Source organism: Gracilinanus agilis, chromosome 3 (genome assembly GCF_016433145.1).
Source record: "Gracilinanus agilis isolate LMUSP501 chromosome 3, AgileGrace, whole genome shotgun sequence".
NCBI classification, from domain to species: Eukaryota; Metazoa; Chordata; class Mammalia; order Didelphimorphia; family Didelphidae; genus Gracilinanus; species Gracilinanus agilis.
Genome location: NC_058132.1, coordinates 395,107,956 through 395,128,943, shown reverse-complemented (window position 1 = coordinate 395,128,943; position 20,988 = coordinate 395,107,956). Strand labels below are relative to the sequence as shown.

General features: G+C 33.1%; 1 protein-coding gene across 1 annotated transcript in view; it reads left to right on the top strand.

Annotated features, from left to right (window-relative positions):
• The window catches only part of CFAP47 (cilia and flagella associated protein 47), an 859,036-nt gene that overhangs the window by 667,614 nt on the left and 170,434 nt on the right, over nt 1–20,988 (top strand). The window contains exon 57 of the mRNA XM_044669214.1: nt 616–708. Within this exon, the coding sequence (XP_044525149.1) occupies nt 616–708 (93 nt within the window). The remainder of the gene's footprint in view (nt 1–615; nt 709–20,988) is intronic.

Here is a 20,988-nt window from a genome sequence, read left to right as displayed (position 1 = left end):
CTTCCTTCCTTCCTTCCTTCCTTCCTTCCTTCCTTCCTTCTTCCTACTTCTCTACCTCCTTTTCCTCCTCTTCCTCCTTTCCTTTCTTTTTCTCCTCTTCTTCTTTTTCTTCTTTCTCCCCCATTACTCCCAGCTTTCATGTTTCTTGCTTATTTGGCCCTCATAGAACCTAATATTTTGAAATACATCATGTGTAATTTATTAACTCATACTATTGATTCATTATTACATATATATATATATATGTCCCTTTTTTTAGGTTTTTATTATATGCTTGAGGCAACATAATCCTTTCATTTGTTCTCTCATATCTAAGGGAATTGAGACATTTGTGGCATTCTAAAGAGTAATATAAACCTGTTTTAAGTATATGAGTAATTATGAATGTGGAATCTAGATTGGAGTTAGAATACTGTGATATTATATATGTCAGTTGATTTTTTAAATCTTAAGTCCCATAAAATATGACTTAAAATTCTATCAAATTACATTATAAAATAATTCTCTGTATTGGAAAAGGCTTTTGATCACATTTAAATTTCCAGCAAATTTTCTTTTTTAACTAGTTAATATGTACAATAACTTTTCTTCTTTTTTTATTTTATTTTTTGTTAGATAAATATGGCAACCCTAAGCTTCCTGCCTCTTCCATGGATTGCTCGGTCATAAAGAGCACCGGTTTCAACTTTACACTTAAGCAAACACAAGGTATATTACTTCCTCTTTATATAGTGAAACTCTATAAGCTGGTATATTTTAGAGATTTTGAAATAGAAAATGTATGATGTCTTGCTAGTTATATGAGTGCAAAGGTTAAGGTTGAAAAGTCCCTATTAAAAAAATTCTCATAAAAGAAAGAAAAAGAGAAATTTCAACTCTTCTTTTTAATTACATGTGTAGACTTTATTTTCCAATACACATATAAGTTACATAGTTTAGGCCTTTTGAAATATTAAATATGTGAATGTCATAGCTAGGTGTTCTGGCATGGTTAAGATATGTCAGGAGAAAAGATTTAGAAAAGAAGAATTAGCCACATGCTAAGAAAGTCTATCTATATATTATAAATTGTCAGGCCTACTAGGAACCATCTTGTTGGGGATCCTGAGGGGTAAGAATGCAGACAGACTCAGGAAGGCTGGGTGGTGAATGAGTTTAATGAGTTGGGGTACATGCATTTTAGGGGAAATGATGAAGGCTAAGGGATTAGGTAAGCCTTTTGCAGGAACAATGGTTGATAATGATTTACTAGATGGAAACAATGGATGGAGATTGCCGCCTTAGTGGCTCTAAGCAGTGTTTTCTATAGAATAATAAATCACATATCAGCATATCAGTGTATGATCTAATACTGTATGTTCTTCTCACAGAACTCTTGTATTATTATTTCCTTGGCAGACCATCTAGTATTTGGGATGGGGGAAAGTTTGCCTTTCTCATGCTGGGGAGCAGACTACATGCTTTGTGACTTCTAGTTGATGGCTCTGATTTTATTGGGGCCTGCATTCACTACTGGAGGCTACAATAAAACATGTATGTTGGACTTTGCAAGAACTGGATATTACTGGACAATCATATTCAGTTTAAATTAAAATCATGAATTAGGTCTTAAAATCAATTTAATTTTACATTTAAAAAATGCAAGAGGAATTCATAAAAATGATTTAATTTGATTCAATTAATTAGCAAATATTTATTTATTAATTAGGAGCCCATTTTCAAGGCATGTTGGAGGAGAAAATAAATATATTTGTACTAACATGCTTGTAAATATAAAAACATATTTCCATCTTTTTAATTTTTTAATTTTTAATCATTTAATTATTTGCTTATTTTTTAAAAAAACTTTACCTTCTGTCTTAGAATCAATATTGTTTATTGATTCTAAGACAGAAGAGTGGTAAGGGCTAGGCAATAAGGGTTAAATGATTTGCCCAGAGTCACACAGCTATTAAGTGTCTTAGGCTAGATTTGAACTTAGGACCTCCCATGTCTAGTTCTAGCTCTCTATCTACTGAACTACTAGCTGCCCTTTCCCCCTTTTTATTAATGCATTAAATGAATTGATTCTAAGCTGTTTTAATTCAGTATAGAGTAAAGTAATTTACTATTTGTTTTTTAAAATCAAGAGATAGCATTTTAATTTAAATACATAAATTCTTCACTGTTTTAATGCCAGAGAATTTGAGATTCTCTTTGAACTTAAACAGATCCTATTCAGGACAATTTTTGCTGAAAGGTCATAGAATCACTCGAATTTCTTTATGGGATGTAATATAGTGTTTTCCATTATAATTTTAAAAACTTAACTTATAATTTTAACATAAATCATCTTATTATGTATTTAGATGCTCTACAATAGTACTTTTATCTTTCAGAATTGTCTATGTCAAAACTATAGACCTTAAGGCATTATTTTAACAATGATTTGCATTTTCACCTCAGAGGTTGTCAACTTTAATCCAATTGATTTTTTTCTTCGACTTTACTGTAGCTTATATTTTTGCTAAGGAAAGCAGTGCTCAACTTTTCAATTCAGGAGGATAATGAAAGTTAGCATGCATTACCTGATAGAAAAATCACAGAAAATTCAAAGTTGTAAAGGAGTTTCATTGCTGGGGGTAGTTATTGTTTCCATTCTCACATTTGTGTGATGTAAATGAATATTCTTTACCAGCTGCTCTGATAAATTTAACCTTTGATTGCTACAATGATTGTGTCTTATGAGTGGTGGTGTAGAGATATGAATAAAGAATTAGTTTCAAGGCTAAGACATTGGAGGTTCAGGTTCTGCTTCTGATGTTCATGATGTTGTTTTTTTTTTTTTCCAAATTAGCTTGGAGAAAATCTTAGATAGAACCTAGGTTCTCTGAAGTCAGAGATCCTGATTTTGTATTCCTGCTTATTTGCTATTTCTTATGAGACATTGAGCAACCTACTTTCTATCAACTAGACTTCAGTTTCTTCATTTTAAAATGAAGCACTTGGCCTAAAGGTACTTGAATGCAGGGGGTACTTTTACTTCTTTTTGTAAACTCAGCTCCTAGAATAGTGCCTGACACACAGAAGGGGAATGCCTTTGAATAACTTATATTTCTAACTCTCTCACAAACTGACTTTCTCTTAATCTAATGTTATGAAGTTTAAAATGGTGAAGGTAATCTTGATTGTAGATCTATACTGATTAGAGATTAACTGAGATACTGCAAGTGAGGTATTTAGTGCACACAGCCTGGTTAGTCTGTATGGAGTAAATAGCAAAGTAACACCCTGCTCCCTGAGGTCAGAGATGAACTAACAAAAAGAGAAGCAAATCCTACCCTTTTCCCAGCCACCTGATGCCCAGTGTCTTTACCCAGCTGAGTGTCCTGCTTTTTATACCCACATTCTTAACTGCCCCAACAACCCCCTCTCCTGGAGTTCTGTGGGGTACTGTGGAATTCTGTAAGGCAGTTTCACCCCACTTAAGATCATGCATGTTACATAGATCTATTTTCTAGGTCAGTTGTTTTTTCAATAAGATATTTCATGTTTTCCTCAGTGTTTTCATTCCTTTGATTCTGCCTTATTTTTTCTTGATTTCTCATGAAATCATTAGTTTCTAGATGATCAATTCTGATTTTCAAGCCCTGATTTTCCTCTGTCAGTTTTTAGCCCTCCTTTTTTCAGTTGAGCCATTTCTTCTTGCATCACTTTCAGTTCTCTTTCCCACTTTCCCTCTGTCTCTCTTAATTAGTTTTTGAAGTCTTTTTTGGGTTCTTCCAAAATCTGTGTCTGATCCATATTTTTCTTTTGGACTTTAGGTGTGTTTCTTTTGCTTTCACTGTCCCCTTCTTTGTGGGTACATTGCTTTTTGACTCCATAAAAATTCTAGAGAATTAGGTGCTTTTTTGTTGTTTACTCATTTTCCTATGTAATTTTAGGTTGGCTTGAGGGGATAATGTGATGGTCTGAGGGTTGAGAGCCCTGAGAGCCCCCTCCCCCTGCTTATTCAACTGACCCTAGTGATGCTGATAGCTTAAAGACTTGCCTCAGGATTAGGTGTAAGTTGTTGATCTCACTCAGATCTTGAACAGGTCAGGGACTTATCAAATTCTAGCCTCAGGCTTAGTCTCAAGTTTTTGGTCTCCTCCAGTGTACTTGATCCAATCAGGCACACCCATCATTGTCCAGTTTTGGAGCTCTTCCCTGAGCTTTAGGCAAAAAGATCAGTACTTAATACTATTATGCTATCATCCACTTCAAAGTGTGAATTAAGTCTTTGTCCCAAGCCCCCATTAGAATTCCCTGGACTTCTCTACAGTTTTGAAATTTTAAGGGGTTTGTGTTGCCTGGTACCTCTCTTTGTTCAGGGAGGGTCACAGGGTCTTGATTTTGGCTTTAGCATAGGTTCCCAATCTTGAACAGCAGATGTGGGGTGGGGGATATGGTTTGCTTTTCACTTGCTCTTTCCACATTGATATAGCTTCTTGTTGGGTCTGCTCTCCTTTCACCTCAGTGCTTTTGTTCATCCTCTACCTTTTGGATTTTTCTTTTCTTGAAAGTTGTTTCACTCTGCCTCCTTGTTGGTTCTTTTACTCCTACATTCAATTTGTGGTGATATTTTAAACTTGGTTTGAAATATATGGCATAAATATGTCCTAGATTCATAGGCCTCATTAATATTGGAAAAGTATTTATGCTGTTTTGACTATTCCCCAACATTTTGTAGTAAATACCATTTAAATGGATAGTTATTTGGTAAATGTTTCTCCCTACCACTAAACAGTGGAAGGAAAATCCAATGCATAACAAATATGTTTATTTCAGAAGGGTTTATTGAAGACTATTTGTTATTAAAGTACATAAGTTATAGCCAAACTGAAAATGGATGAGCAGAATTTGCAGGGAGCATAAAATCTGCTAAGGTACCTACTTTCATCTGAGGTTCCTCTAGTCCATTGATTCCCAAAGTGGGTGCCACCCCCCCTGGTGGATGCTACAGTGATCCAGGGGGGCGGTAATGGCCACAGGTGCATTTGGGGGCAGTGAAGAACTGTAAGAGGGTGGTGATAATATGTGACTGGGGGCGCTAAGTAATATTTTTTCTGGAAAGGGGGTGGTAGGTCAAAAAAATTTGGGAACTACTGCTCTAGTCCTTTATAGTTCCTATTCTTCCACCAGCCTTCACCACATCAAAAGAAAAAACAGGATTCATGAAAAGATTGAACAAAAATTTTTCAGTATCAGTGCACTGTGAGACTACTTTGCTCTTCTTTATTAATAGGAAAATAAACTGCTTCTGACATCTTTTATCAGAAAGATCCACTTTTAAGGTTTCTGTAAAGTTTTAATGGTGATCTTTTATGCAGTGTAATAGGATAGATTTGATTTTAAAATTTTTTTCGTTCATGTCTTCAGCTTCAGTTCTTTAGTTTGTTCTCTCTGACGAAGACTTCCATATTATTTCTTGTATCTTAAAAATTTGTTTTCATATATTAAGCTTATCTGGTTAAATGCAAGACACAGTTATGTCTGAAATGATGGTAGAGTTTCAATGCATCTGAAAGATAAAGCTTGGGTAATTTCTCATGTTTTTGACCTAGTCCCCAATTGCCATAATAATCCAATGTGTGTATCTCTTTGTGTGTTTACCAGTTATTCACCACACTTTTTGAGTAAGTGTTCATCTTTCATTTACATTTTGAGGGTGATGATGCATATGTTTTATTAATATTTATTTTTTTTTGGTTAGAATACTTTTGAAATCAATTACAGCCCATTTTGTAGGTTGCATATTGCATATTAAGACTGAGATTGCCTAAGTAGTAATTGCTTTAAACATTTTGCTTTCATTTAATTTTGATTTTAGGATGCCTGAAAATATTAAAATATTTATCCTTAGCATTCTCTTTAGTACTTACACCTTCTCACCACTCTTTTCATAACTGATTGAAAGGAGAAGTCATGAACCCCAACATCCACTTAATGAATGTGTTCAAAACAGGTATTTCCTCATTTCCCATGTAGCTTAACAACCTTGGGATTTTTCTGACTTTTCCATATTGCATGTTGGATAGTTTTCCCATTCCTTCTTTAGTTAAATTTTGTTTCCAGAGTCATTATACTGAATTCACTTTTGTATGCTTGTGAAATCTGGACAATTTACAAGCACATGCCAGAAAAATGAATCATTTCCAATTAAATTGTTTTAGGAACATTCTGAAAATTACTTTTCAAGATAGGGTATGGGACACTGAAGTCCTCTTTCTAGCTGAAATGTCAAACATTCAGATTAGTTTTTATTTAATTAATTAATTTAGAATATTTTTCCATGGTTACATGATTTATGTTCTTTCCCTGCACTCCTACCTTCCCCTCCCAGAGCCAACAAGCAATTCCACTGTGTTTTATATGTATCATTGTTCAAAGCCTATTTTCCTAGTATTAATTTTTGTAATAGTGTGATCATTTAAAGTCAACATCGCCAATCATAACTCCATTGAACCATGTGATCAATCATATGTTTTTCTTCTGAGTTTCTATGCCCACAGTTCTTCCTCTGAATGTAGCTAGTTTTCTTTCTTGTAAGTCCCTCTCAGAATTGTCCTGGATCATTGCATTGCTGTTAGTTGAGAAGTTGATTATGTTCAGTTGCACCACAGTATATCAGTCTCTGTGTACAATGTTCTCCTGGTTCTGCTCCTTTCACTCTGCATCAATTCCTGGAGGTCATTCCAGTTGGCATGGAATTCCTCCAGTTCATTATTCCTTTTAGCACAATAGTACTCCATCACCAACAGATACCACAATTTATTCAGCCATTCCCCAATTGATGGGCATTCCCTCATTTTCCAGTTGTTGGTTTTTTTTGTTTGTTTTTGTTTTTGTTTTGTTTTTTTGCCACCAGAAAGAAAGTGGCTATGAATATTTTTGTACACGTTTTTTCTCTTTGGGGTACAAACTCAGCAGTGGTATGGCAAGAAGTTTTTAGAGCCCTTTGTGCATAGTTCTAAATTCCCTTCCAGAATGGTTGGATCAATTCACAATTCCACCAGCAATGCATTAATATCCCAATTTTGCCACATCCCCTCCAATATTAATTACTTTCCTTTGCTGTCATAATGGCCAATCTGCTAGGTGTGAGGTGGTGGTACCTCAGAGTTATTTTGATTTGCATTTCTCTGATTATTAAAGATTTAGAACACCTTTTCATGTGCTTATTGATAGTTTTGATTTCTTTATCTGAAAACTGCTTATTCATGTCCCTTGCCCATTTATTAATTGGAGAATGGATTGATTTTTTGTACAATGGTCTTAGCTGCTTATAAATTTGAGAAAGTAGACTTTTGTCAGAGGTTTTTGTTATTAATTTTTTCCCAATTTGTTGATTTCCTTCTACTTTTGGTTACATTGGTTTTGTTTATACAAAACCTTTTTAATTTAATATAATCAAGAATATTCATTTTACATTTTGTAATATTCTCTATCTCTTATTTCTTTTCTTCCCTCTAGATCTGACTGATATACTATTCTATGTTCACTTAATTTACTTATAATTTCCTGCTTTATAAGAAATGTCAAGCATTCAAATTCTATTGCAGAGAATAGAACTTAAATGGGCTGATAGACTGTCCATAGTTTTCCACAAGCAAATCAAACATTTCAGTGTTTTCACTATATTGAATCATATATATTCACATATTGCAAATGTACACACACACACACACACACACACACACACACACACACACACACACATATACAAAACTTGCAACTCAATCCCATACTCATGAATCATGGGATTCCTGAGTATGGGATTGAGTTGCAAGTTTTGTGATAATCCTTAAAGACATTTTATATTTTAGTGACTTTGAGAGATTTTAAAATAATTATCAATAAATAATAGTTTGCTCTTTCAAATCTAAAAATTCTGTCACAACCTTTTTGTAACTTGAAACAATATACTGATTGTTTTAAAGGGTTTATAGACTGTCTATGTATTTGTCTCTGTGTGTTTGTTTGATACAAGCAAGCTATGTATGGTTTATATAAAATCAAGGAGTGATTTATTGGCCTATATGCTTAGATTTCAGGAAAATATGTTATACTTTCTATAAAAAGTTTGTGACCTGACTTAAAAATTAGAGGAAGACAGAAGTCTGCTGGTAACTGCAGATATCCTGGGAGGTTGATTGGTTTAAAAAAAAAAGAGAGAGAGAGAGAGAGAGAGAGAGAGAGAGAGAGAGAGAGAGAGAGAGAGAGAGTCAGTTGGAGACACACTGGAGTTATGGAAGCTGTTCTAAGAATTTCCTGTTACATCTTTATTTTTCATTCTTTTTTTCTCATGTTCCCAGATGCTGGTAAGAATTACATTTTTTTTCTCTAAACAGTGTAAAGCTCCAGGTTACATAAAAGTTGGCAGAAGAGTACATTTTTTCATATAGATTACATTTTATTCTAAAAAGAATTCAAGGCTAACAAGACTTTATGTTATCCAATTATTATTTTGGTAACAGACCTTCAGCATATTTCAAAGGGTAGGTTAGGTGTAAGAACTTTTAAATTTATGGAGTTAAGTTCAGCGTGGGAAAGTAGTGAAGCAAGAAAGTATTTTGATTTGCCATGCTCTGTCCTTCAAATTTCTGAGACAGAGAGAGATTAAAGCAGCTTCTGCTATTTTTCTGAGGTTATGAACTATTAACTTATTAAATGCTGGTTTATTATAGGTTGTTTAGAGGATTTCTATAAGAGTTGGAGCTTTCCTAAAGATATAGATTATAATAATTTCAATAATAAGAAGGGTTGGTCAGAAGGGAATTACATAGAGGGGTTTTATTGAGTTTTCTATCCATCCTGTGGTTGATTTTCAGGTCACAGGGGTCAGTGTAGGACCGTGTCAAACTGCACTGACTTGATGGAACCTCTTTCCTCTGGGGGGAGGGGGGGAGGCGGCTCTTGGCAGATCTGAGCTCCATAGCACTGTGTGCACTCAGGCCTCTGAGGCTGCTGTGAAGATAGCCCTAGGGAAAAATTTTCCAGCCAGAATCTAAGGTTGAAATGACTATCTACTTGCAGATTGAGCTAGAAAATGAGCAAACAGCATCAGAAAAAACTCTTGATCCCAAAAAATTTCAATGGAGGAAAAGATGGTGAGAAACAAATAAACACATGAAAACTGAAATTGGTCACAAGTTTTGAAAGAACTCAAAAAGACGTTCAAAAACCAAATAAGACAAGTATAAGGAAAATGGCAAAAAAAAGAAATAAAAGTAATGCAAAAAGAAAATAACAAATGGAAAAAGAGAAATAGAAATCAAATGAATAAATAAGCAGATTAAAAACCAGAACTGACCTGCTGGAAGAACAGACCAAAAAGACCAATGAAAAAAAGAGTGCCATGAAAAGTAGGAGAAATGGACCAAATGGAAAAGGAAGATCAAAACATCATATAATAAAGTGAGTCTTTTTTTTTAACCCTTACCTTTTGTCTTGGAACCAATACTGTGTATTGATTCCAAGGTGGAAGAGTGGTAAGGGCTAGGCAATGGGGGTTAAGTGACTTTCCCAGAGTCACACAGCTAGGAAGTATCTGAGGCTGGATTTAAATTCAGGACTTCCCATCTTTGGGCCTGACTCTCAATCCACTGAGCTACCTAGCTGCCTCCATATTTAGTCTTTAAAAGCTAGAATTGGGAAGTAGAAGCTGTTGATTTCACAAGACATCAGGAAACAATAAAAAAAAACACCAAAGAATGAAAAAATAGAAGAAAATATGAAATATCTCATTGAAAAAACTACTAACATGGAAAAAAGATCTAGGAGAGACAATTTGAGAATTATTGGACTACCTGAAAGTCGTGACCAAAACAAACAAACCAAAAAAAGCCTATACATCATGTTACAAGAGATTATCCAAGAAAATTGCTCTTATTCTCTCTCTCTCTCTCTCTCTCTCTCTCTCTCTCTCTCTCTCTCTCTCTCTCTCTCTCTCTCTCTCTCTCTTCTCCAAGGCAGAAGAGTGGTAAGGGTAGGCAATAGGGGTCAAGAGACTTGCCCAGGGTCACACAGCTGGGAATTGACTGAGGTCATATTTGAACCTAGGACCTCCCGTCCCTAGGCCTGGTTCTCAATCCACTGAGCTACCCAGCTGCCCCCTCTTATTCTATTTAAAAAGAGGTCAAAATAGACATTGAAAGATCCCATAGATCACCCCCTACATTAAATACCAAAAAGACAACCCCCAGAAATGTTATAGCCAAATCCAAGAGATTCTAGGCCAAGGAGAAAACATTGCAAACAGCCAGAAGGAGACTATACAGATATCAAGAAGCCCCAGTCAGGATTACAGAGGATCTGGCAGCCTCCACATTAAAGGACTACAAGGATTGGAGTATGATATTCAGGAAGGCAAGAATATTGGATCTAATATATATTTTAGGGCAATGTATGGACCTTTAATAAAACAGAAGACTTCCAAGCATTCCTGAAGAAAAGACCAGACTTGAACCAAAAAAAAAAACAAAAAACCCTTGATGTCCCAATACAAAATTGTAGAAAACTATAAAAAGGTGTGAAAAGGGAATTCTTTCTTTGCTTTGTCTATTCTGAGTTTACACTTGACAAAGGGAATCCTTTATTCCCTTTGTCTGTTTTGAGTTAATACAGCTTTTAATTACATCAACAAAAGCTTGAACTAGGTGGAGGAGCTCACAAACCACTTAAAGGATTCACACCCTTTCAACTCAATCAGACATGAATTGAAAACTCACACCTCAGTCAGGAATTTCTGACTCTTTTGAGGAGTATTCACCTCTACAGAAGGTAAGAAGTGGTTCCCAAAAACACTGCCCTCTGGGCAGTGCTAGGCAATTTGGAAACTGTGATTGGCCCTTGCAAAAAGGGGAAGGGACAATAAGCCATTATAAAAGGCCCCGAATTTCTGGGCCTAGGGAAGTCAACTACAAGAAGGAAGTTACCTTCAAGGAAGAGTTGGACTTCAAGAAGGAAGTCAGCTTAAGGAAAAGTTTGACTCAAATAAGAAAGTAAGCCTCAAGAGTCACCTTTAGCTCAAGTCATCCTCTTGACCTGCCTATTGGAGGGAACTTGGGTGAGTGGATAGCTGGTTTTCCCTTTCTATCTTCTAGAGAGAGTTTAATTCTGGTTGAAGGTCAACAAGTCCTGGTTGAGGCAAGCACTAGAACAATATTTAGTTAGATAGGCTAATGTCATCTCTATCCTTTTGTCTTTCTCTATTTTACTCTTTCCACCTCTTTTGCAAATAAAAGCTATTAAAGTAATTTCAACTTTGAGCAATATTACTTTGAATTGGTAAGCAACATTATTATTTATAATCTTCATATATTTTAGTCTAACCATTAAAATCTAATTCTGACAAAAGTAAATAAGAAAGAAAAGAAATTTAATGCCTTCAACAAGATGAAATTGATTATATTTCTATATGGAAAGATGATATTTGTAACTCTTAAAATTATTTTCATTTTCATAGTAGTTAGAAGAAATATACATAGGCAGAGGATGTGGTATTAATAGCTGTTTAAGATGATATGTAAAAAATAGGAGAAAAATGTATATTATCCTAAAAGAAATGCAAAGGAAGAAATACAATGGGATAAATTATACCACTTAAAGAGGTACAGGGGTGTGTGTGTGTGTGTGTGTGTGTGTGTGTGTGTGTGTGTGTGAATATTATTACTAGGAAAGAAGGATGAGTGAGTGACAGGTAATATTTTAACCTTATTCTCATAGGATTCCATACCTCAATGAATCTAAGTATTTTATCTGACCCCATAAAGAAGTAGAAGTGGAATAATAAAGGGGAGTGTGTGTGTGGGGTTAAAATAAGGGAGAGAAAAGGAGGGAGTGATTAAAAGCAAAACATTGGTATAGAGGGAAAGAGGGAAAGGAAAAAGGTCTGGATTAAAAGAGAAAATCAAGATGTTGGGAAATATTCAGATAGTAATCATAACTGTGAATGCAAATGGGATGAACTCACTAATAAAACAGAAGTGGATAGCATAGTGGATTAAAAACAGAAATCCTACCATACATTATTTACCAGAAACACATTTGAAGCAGGTACACACACCCAGAGTAAAGGTAAGAGGCTAGAGCAGGATTTATTGGGCTTCAACTGAGAAATGGAAGGCAAGAGTAGCAATCATGATCACAGACAAAGCTAAAGAAAAATAGTTCTGATTAAAAGAGATAAGGAAGATAATTATATCCTGATAAAAGGAAGTAGACAATGAAGAAATATCTGTTCTCAACATAAATGCACCAAATGGTGTAGAATCCAGATTTTCAAATTTGAAACTATAGGATATTAAGAAGTAAATAGATAGTGAAGCTATGCTAGTGGGGGACCTCAGCTTTACCCTATCAGATCTAGATGAACTGAACCAAAAAAAATTAGAAAGAAGTAAAAGAAACGAATGAAATTTTAGAAAAAAATTAGGGTCAATAGATATCTGGAGAAAATTAAATAGATTTAAAAAGGAATATACTTTCTTTTCAGCAGTATATGGTCCATATACAATGATTGACCATGTAGTGGAGCATAAAAACATTGCAAACAAATGCAAAAAAAGCAGAAATAATAAAAGAAATAAATTTTGATCATAATGCATTAAAATTATAATTAGTAAGGGTTCATGGAGAGGCAAATTAAAAATTAATTGAAAACTAAATAATTGAATTCTCCAAAACTGATCCCATTGAAGAGAATGAAAATGAGTAGACAACATATCAAAATTTGTGGGATACAGCCAAAGCAGTACTCAGGGGAAATTTTATTGATGTGAGTGCCTATATCAACAAAAAAGAGAAAGAGAAGATCAATGAATTGGGCACACAACTAATTAAAAAAAAAAAACTAGAAAAAGGACAAATTAAAAATCCCCAAATAAGACTATACTGGAAATCCTAAAAATCAAAGGAGACATTAATAAAATGGAAAGTAAATGATCTATTGAACTAATAAATAAGACTAGGTGTTGGTTCTTTGGGAAAAATAAACAAATAAAACAAAGTATTGGTGAATCTAATTAAAAAAGAGAATAAAATTATCAAAATCACAAACGAAATGGGTGATTTCATCTCTAATGAAGAGGAAAATAAAGCAATTATTAGGATCTATTTTGCCCAATTATATGACAATAAATATTGCTATGTCGGTGAAATAGATGAATATTTACAAAAAATAACTTGTCTAGATTAACAAAAGAGGAAATAGAATGCTTGAATAATCTTATCTCAGAAAAAGAATTTGAACAAGCCTTTAATGACCTCCCTAGGAAAAAATACACAGGGATAGATAGATTCACAATTGAATTCTATCAAACATTTAAAGAACAGCTGATCCTAGTATTATACAAAATTTTTTGACAAAATGAAAAGGAGTCTTACCAAATTCTCTTTATGACACAAATATGGTAGATACCCAAGCCAGGCAGACCAGAAATAGAGAAAGAAAAAGATAGACCCAAATCTTTAATTAACATAGATGCAAAAATCTTAAATAAAATACTAGCAAAGAGACTATAGCAAGTTATCATAAGGTTATCCACTATGACAAGGTCAAGGCTGGTTTTATATTAGGAAAACCATTAGCATAATTGACCATATCAATAATCAAATTAAGAGAAATCACATGATTTTCTCTAGACAAAATACAATGCTCTGTCTATTGAAAACACTAGAAAGTATAGGAATAAAAGAGTCATTCCTCAAAATAACAAGTAGTATTTATTTAAAATCATTAGCAAGTATCATCTGCAATGGGGACAAGCTAGAAGCCTCCCCAGTAAGATCAGGAGTGAATCAAGGATATCCATTGTCGGCACTGTTATTTAATATTGTATTAGAAATGCTAGCTTTAGCAATAAGAGTGGAAAAAGAAGTTGAAGGATTTAAAGTTTTCAATGAGAAAACTAAACTATCAATTTTTGCAGATGATATGATGGTATAGGTAGAGAATCCTAGAAAATCAAATTAAAAAATTCTAGACATTTCAAGAAGTTATAAAGGAACTGATCAATAGAAACATAAATGACATTGTTGATATATACTTCTAAAATTTCTTTAAAGAAGTTATAAAGGAAAATTGTTTAGGTATCTTAGAACCAGAGAAGAAATAGATATTGAAAAAATCTGCCAGTTAACTTCCTGAAAGAAATTCCCAAATTAAAACTCCCAGGAATGTTATAGACAATGTCAAGGACTCCTATGTCAATGAAAGAAACACTACAAGCAGTTATGAAGAAAGAAATAATTCAAATACCATGGAGCCACAGATAGGATCATACAAGATTTAGTACCTACCACAATAAAGGAGTAGGGTATGTGATTTATGATATTCCAGATGGCAAAATAACTATGATTATAACCCATAATAAACTTCATGACAAAACTGAGTATAATTCTATAAGTGAAAAAAATGGATATTGAATGAAACAGGACTTATAAGCATTCTTGATTAAAAGACCATAACTGAATAGAAAATTTGACATTCAAACACAAGACTCAAGAAAAGCAAAAGCAGTTTAAAATGAGCAAGAAGTCATAAAGGATTTAATAAAGTTAAACTATTTACATTGCAATATGGGAGTCAATACATTTAACCCATTTGCATTAGAGTGGTTAGAAGGAGTCTACAGAAATAGAGGTCATTGGTCTTTTATGCTGGAGTGATCTCAAAAGAAAAAATATTAGAGTGAGGAAGAGTGATATACTGGGACAACAGAGAGAGAGAAGAAGAATAGGAATGATTATCTCATGGGAAAAAAACACTCAAACAATTTTTACAATGGAAGGGAAAAAGGGGGAAGCAAAGTTTGAACTTCAGTCCCACTGGAATTGATTCCATGATGGAAAAACACACAAAATTGGGTATAAAAACTCATCTTACCCATTGGGGAGATAAGTGAGGAAAGAATAAAAGAAGGGAGGGGTGGTAAGAAGAAGTGTAAATTAAGGCATTGTGAATTAAATACTTAAGGGACCTCGAATGCAGTCTAATACCAGAAGACTCACCTAATAGGGCATCACAGGGTCATGTGTCTTAATTTAATAGTGTGGTAGGTGAAATTCCTGACCAGCAGTAATCAAGGGATGTGACAGTATATGGACTAAAGTGAAACCTTGGTCAATTAAAAAATCTTAGGGGGAAAAGTTTAGATTCATTTTAAAAAGCCAATGCATAAAGTGGACTAACTCACTGGTATTTTGTGGTCTTGTGAAAGGACCAGCAGGTCCTTGTCTATGTAAACCATCTCTGGCAAGCAGTGCAGCGGGGGGCTGGCCACCAGTAGGGACCACACATTCTGGGAATCCAGGAACTATGACTTTCAACTGAGGCGAGAACTTTGAGTTAGTTATGCTGGTAATATTTTCTTCTTTTTGTATTTCTTTATTTTGATTAATTAATACTTTTGTCTCCAAGATTATTTTATACAAAAGGTAATGTTCAGGAGGAAAACAAACTTTTGATGAAGGTACAGTATAAAAGAAGGGAAAGATACAAAGAAGAGAATAGGATGTAGGGAAATGCACAATAAACTATGGATGTGAATGATTGGAACTCATCAATAAAAATCAAGAGGATAACAAGGGATTAGAAACTAAAATCCAACATTTAAAAAAATTTTATAAGGGGTACGTGAATAAGAAAGACATTCCTGGAGTTAAAATATGAGGATGAAGCATAATCTGCTCTACCTCAGATAAAATAAAAAAGATTATGGGCAGAAATTTGAGTGTAGATAAGGCAAAAACAACAACAACAACAACAGAGAACTAATATATGTAGAGAGATAATTCCGGAAATAACATTTTGCTAAAATGTGTCATATTCAGTTAATATCAATAATGAATAAATAGTATATATATTCACAAAATAGCATAGCATTCATATTCTTGAGGGAAAAGTTAAATAAATTCAAGGAAGAAAGAGAAAGTAAAACAATACTAGTAGGGGATCTCAATTAATCTAATCATAAAATAAACAAAAAAGGAGTTAAGGAAATGAATTGAACTTGCCAAAACATAGATACAACAACCTATAGAGAAAACAGAGAAAATAGATAGGAGTATATATTTTTTTCATCTGTATATGACGCCTTTATAAAAATAAGCCTTTATATTAGGGCATTAATACCTCACAAATATTTTCCAAAAAATATTAATGTACCCTTATAAAAACAAATCATAGAAACCATTAATGATTTCATTAGAGATTAAAATTTCATTAAAGACAAAAATCAAACAGCACACTACAAATTGTGGGTTGAAGTCAAAGAAGTACTTAGAAAAAAATTTATGTAGCTAAACATATACCAGTAAAAGAAAGAGCAGATCAATTAAATGGCCAGAGAACTAAAAAAAAAAAAAAAAACTAGAAGGAAAAAATAATCTCCAATTAAAAACCAAAATAAATATCCTGAATTCAGAGTATTGAAACTGAAAATAAAACATTGAATTGTTAAATACAATTAGAAACTGGCTTTATGAAAGAAAAACCAAGAAAACAGATCAATTACTGACTTTGAAAAAGAAAGAAAATAAGAAAATCAACAGTATAAAAAATTAAAATAGTGAATGTACAACAAATTAAAGATAAAATTACAGTATTTATAAGGAGAAATTTTTACTATATATCAAAAACTTAAGTCAAATAGATGAATGTTTATAAAAGTTTTAGATTGACCAAATTAACAACAAAAATAGAATATTTAAAAAATCTCATTAAAAAATTGAAGAAGACATTAAGGAGCAATCCTGAAGGAAAAAAAAAATTCCAAACTCTAATTATTCGTTAAATCACGTTCAAATTTAAGCTAAACTTATTTCACCTCTTCAGAAACAGAAATTTGAAGTTGCTCATTATGAGAAAGTTTTAATTAAACTGAACAATATCCAGAAACACCTTGGCCACATCAATCTTTTCTCTTCATATTTCACTTTTCAGATTACCCCACTATGCAAAACTCATCATGAAGTTTTAATAAATCCTCTAAATAGTTATTATTTTTTTTACTTAAGTGAGAAAATTTAGAGCTTGTGTTTAGTTTGTTTATCACTAAATGAGCATGCCATTTTTTCTGGACTGATGATGATTTTTAAAGAAACTTTTAAGCCAATATTTTGAAGAGAAAACTTGCCTACTGTGCTATTCTTCTGTTTTTTATCTCTAATGTCCCTCTTAGATAGACAATTATGTTATTCCCTAAGATTTATGATGATGCATAATAGATTATATAGTTTAGCAACTGAACTTTGACTAGAATTATAGGTACATAAATGATAATGACTTCATATAATATTAAAATTATGATTAACAATTAATATTCTATGTATGAACTGACAACTCATTGTGACTTTAAAAATCTTTCTCCCTGATGCTTACCAAGCCCAGTTCCAAGACTTGCTCTTTCAGCTGGGACTTTCTCTTCCTTCTTAATACCCCTTCACCCCTCATTCTCCAGTCCTGATGACCTGAGACCAGAGCTAATCCTCATTAGAATGGAGATTAACTACTTTCTGGCTTTGGGGACAATAGGGAGTTGTAATCAAGTAATTATTCACATCTAATTAAGATTTTTGCTCTGATTAAAAAATACTTAAAGGAACACTGAAAAAGGCAATATATTTAGATAAGGGAAGAAAGCAAAGGGAAGGCAGCTTATCTGAAATCTTTTATTTTTAAAACTTTTTTATTATTTATTTTATGGAACCTTTGAATCTGTCCTTTATGAAATGGGAAGGTATTCTATAAAATTTCATTTAACTCAATGCAGCAGTATAGGGGAATATTCCCAGAGAGTAATAACTTCATATAATGTTTTAAGATTTATAAATCACTTTTCTCACTACAATTCTATGTAATACATATTTTCAGAATAAGCATCCTCATTTTACTGATGAGGATACAAAAATTCTGGAATTATGTCATTAGCCTCTAGTCTAAGAAACTATTTGAACCTTGGTCTCATAATTTAGGAACTTTTTGAAAGATGAATTTGATGGAAAAAAATATGGGCTTCCAGAATATCCTAAGCCAAGTCTCTAAAAAACACCTTTAAACTAATTTCAAATAATACATTTTTGTCCAAAATGCTACAAAATGTCATAAACTTAGTTTATTAATTTGATGTTCAGTTCAGTTTGTTATTCACAAAACCAGTAAGCTTATTTGGGGGAGGGTTGATAATGATTCTTTTTTAAAAAATTATTTATTATTTTTTAAAAATATTGGTTCATGTATACATGATTTGTTTTCTTTTCCTTCCCCTTTCCCTCCACTAAGTTGTACAAATGTTATCACTTGATACCTATTTCCATATTACTCATTTTTGCTATAGAGCAATCTTTTAAAGCCAAAACTCCATATCATATACTTACGTATACAAGTGATAAGTAATAATCCATATGTTTTTCTTCTGCATTTCTACTCCCATAGCTCTTTCTCTCAATGTGGATAGCATTCTTTCTCATAAGTCCTTTAGGAGGGTTCCAGATTATTGCATTGTTACTGGTAGTAAAGTCCATTATATTGGATAGTTCTTCAATGTTTCACTTTCTATATACAATGTTCTCTTGGTTCTACTCATTTCACTCTGCAATAGTTCACTGAGATTTTCCCAATACACATAGAAACCCTTCATGTAACCTTCAGACAATATATTGAAGAAAAAACTTTTTCACTGTACTATTCTTCTGTTTTGATTTTATACTTATGATTCAGGGGACCCAATTATCCTGTCTTATGGTTATGTAGCATATGTAAATAAACAACATATTTATACTAAAATTATTATGTTATCTACAATACACATTACTTAAGCATTTAACATTATTTAGTATATTCCTTTCTCTAATTCCACTGGGGATATCCTTTATAGGAAAACATGGGGAAAAATTACTGACGATGAAAAGACATGAGTTCATGGATTGGATATACCATTGGATTCTTAAAAATTATTTCATTAGAACATACACTATGAAATGTTCTACTGTGTTGAAAAGCTTAGAACCTGTTTTCTAGAGATTAGCCTAATTTTCTGTAGAAAAACTTGTCACTAGCAAGCTGGTCATTTAATAATAATTCTTTGGCTAGGGCAAAAAATATTCTATTCACTTTAAAAAACTTTCCATACAACAGTATCAGATCTGAAATTGTTCTATAAAGCAGCCATCATCAAAGCAGTCTGGTACTGGCTAAGAAATAGAATGGTAGATCAATAGAGTCAATTAAATAAACAATATACAGGGGCAAATAACCTTAGCAACATAGTGTTTGATTAAATCAAAGGGCCTTTTTGGAATAAAAATTCACTATTCAACAAAACTTAATGGGAAAATCAGAAAACAGTATGGCAGAAGGTATATATAGATCAATGTCTCACACCCTATAAAAGGATAAGGTAAAAATGGATATATGATTTGGATATAAAGAGTGACACCACAACTAAATTAGGGGAACACAGAAGAGTTTACCTGTCAGATCTTTGGAGAAGGAAAGAATTTATAACCAAATAAGAGAAAGTATTAAAAGATATAAAATAAATCATTTGGATGGCACTAAAAAGTGGTACAGGAAGAAATGGGCCAACTGAAAAAGGGGAACCAAAAACTGACAGAGGAAAATCAGGGCTTAAAAATCAGAATTGATCATCTAAGAACTAATGATTTCATGAGAAATCAAGACGACAAAGCATAATCAAAGGAATGAAAAAAAAACAGAGGAAAACATGAAATATTTTATTGAAAAAAGAAACAATTGACCTAGAAAATAGTTCTAGGAGAGACAATGTGAGAATTGTTGGAGTACCTGAAAGCCATGATCAAGAAAAAAACATAGATATCATAGATAGCCCAGAGATCCTCAAAAAAGAAAATAATGTTAAAATTGAAAGAATTCACACATCACATCCAGAAAGAAATACTCAAATGACAACTTCTAGGAATACAATAGCTAAATTCAAGAGTCACCAACCCAAGAAAAAATATTGCAAGCAGCCAGAAAGAAACCATTCAGATACCATGGAGCTACAACTAGGATCACACAGAGCCTACATTAAAGGCTTGAAATAAGTTATTGAGGAAGGCAAAAGATTTGGGTTTACAACCTAGAGTCATCTATCCAGCAAAACTGAGTATATACTTTCAGGGGAAAAATGGATATTCAAAAATATTGAAGATTTCCAAGCATTCCTGATGAATAAGCTAATCCTGAACAAAAAATTTGAAGTCCAAACATGAGACTCAAAAGAAGTCCAAAAAGATAAATAAGAAAGAGAAAATTTAAGGGACTCATTAAGATCAACATGTTTATAAGTCTACATGGAAAAAGAATTTCTGTAATTATCAAAAATTACCTTTATTAGTAGAGAAGATAGAAGGGATTTATTCAGAAAGAGGGTGGAGAAGTAACCTGATTATGATTATATAATATATGTAAATATGACGAGATGGAATAATATGTATGTATTATATGCTATATAAAAAATCAGTCAAGGGCTGAAAAAGTGGGTTGCACTGAGAAAAAAAGGGAAGGGAGAGATAGAATCTGATAAATTATATAACCTAAAGAAGTGTGAAAAATCATTATAGAGAGTGTAGGATAAGAGGGGTGACAAGCAATGCTTAAACTTTACTCTCACCTTAAAGGGTTCAGAGAGGGTAAAATGAGTATACTCAGTGGGATATAGAATCCTTTCTTGTCCTACTCATTGGGGTATAGAATTCTATCTTATCACATGGAGAAGTAGAGGGGAATAAGACAAAGGAAGAGGGAGTGGAAACTGGCAGGGGTGTGGGTGACAAAAAGTAAAATACTAGTGAAGAGGAACAGAAAGAAAGGGAATAGAACAGGATTTAAAGGGGATAATATGATGGAGGGCAATATACAGTTAGTAATCACAATACTCAATGTGAATGGGATGAATTCACACATTAAGCAGAAGTGGAGAACAGAGTGGATTAAAAACA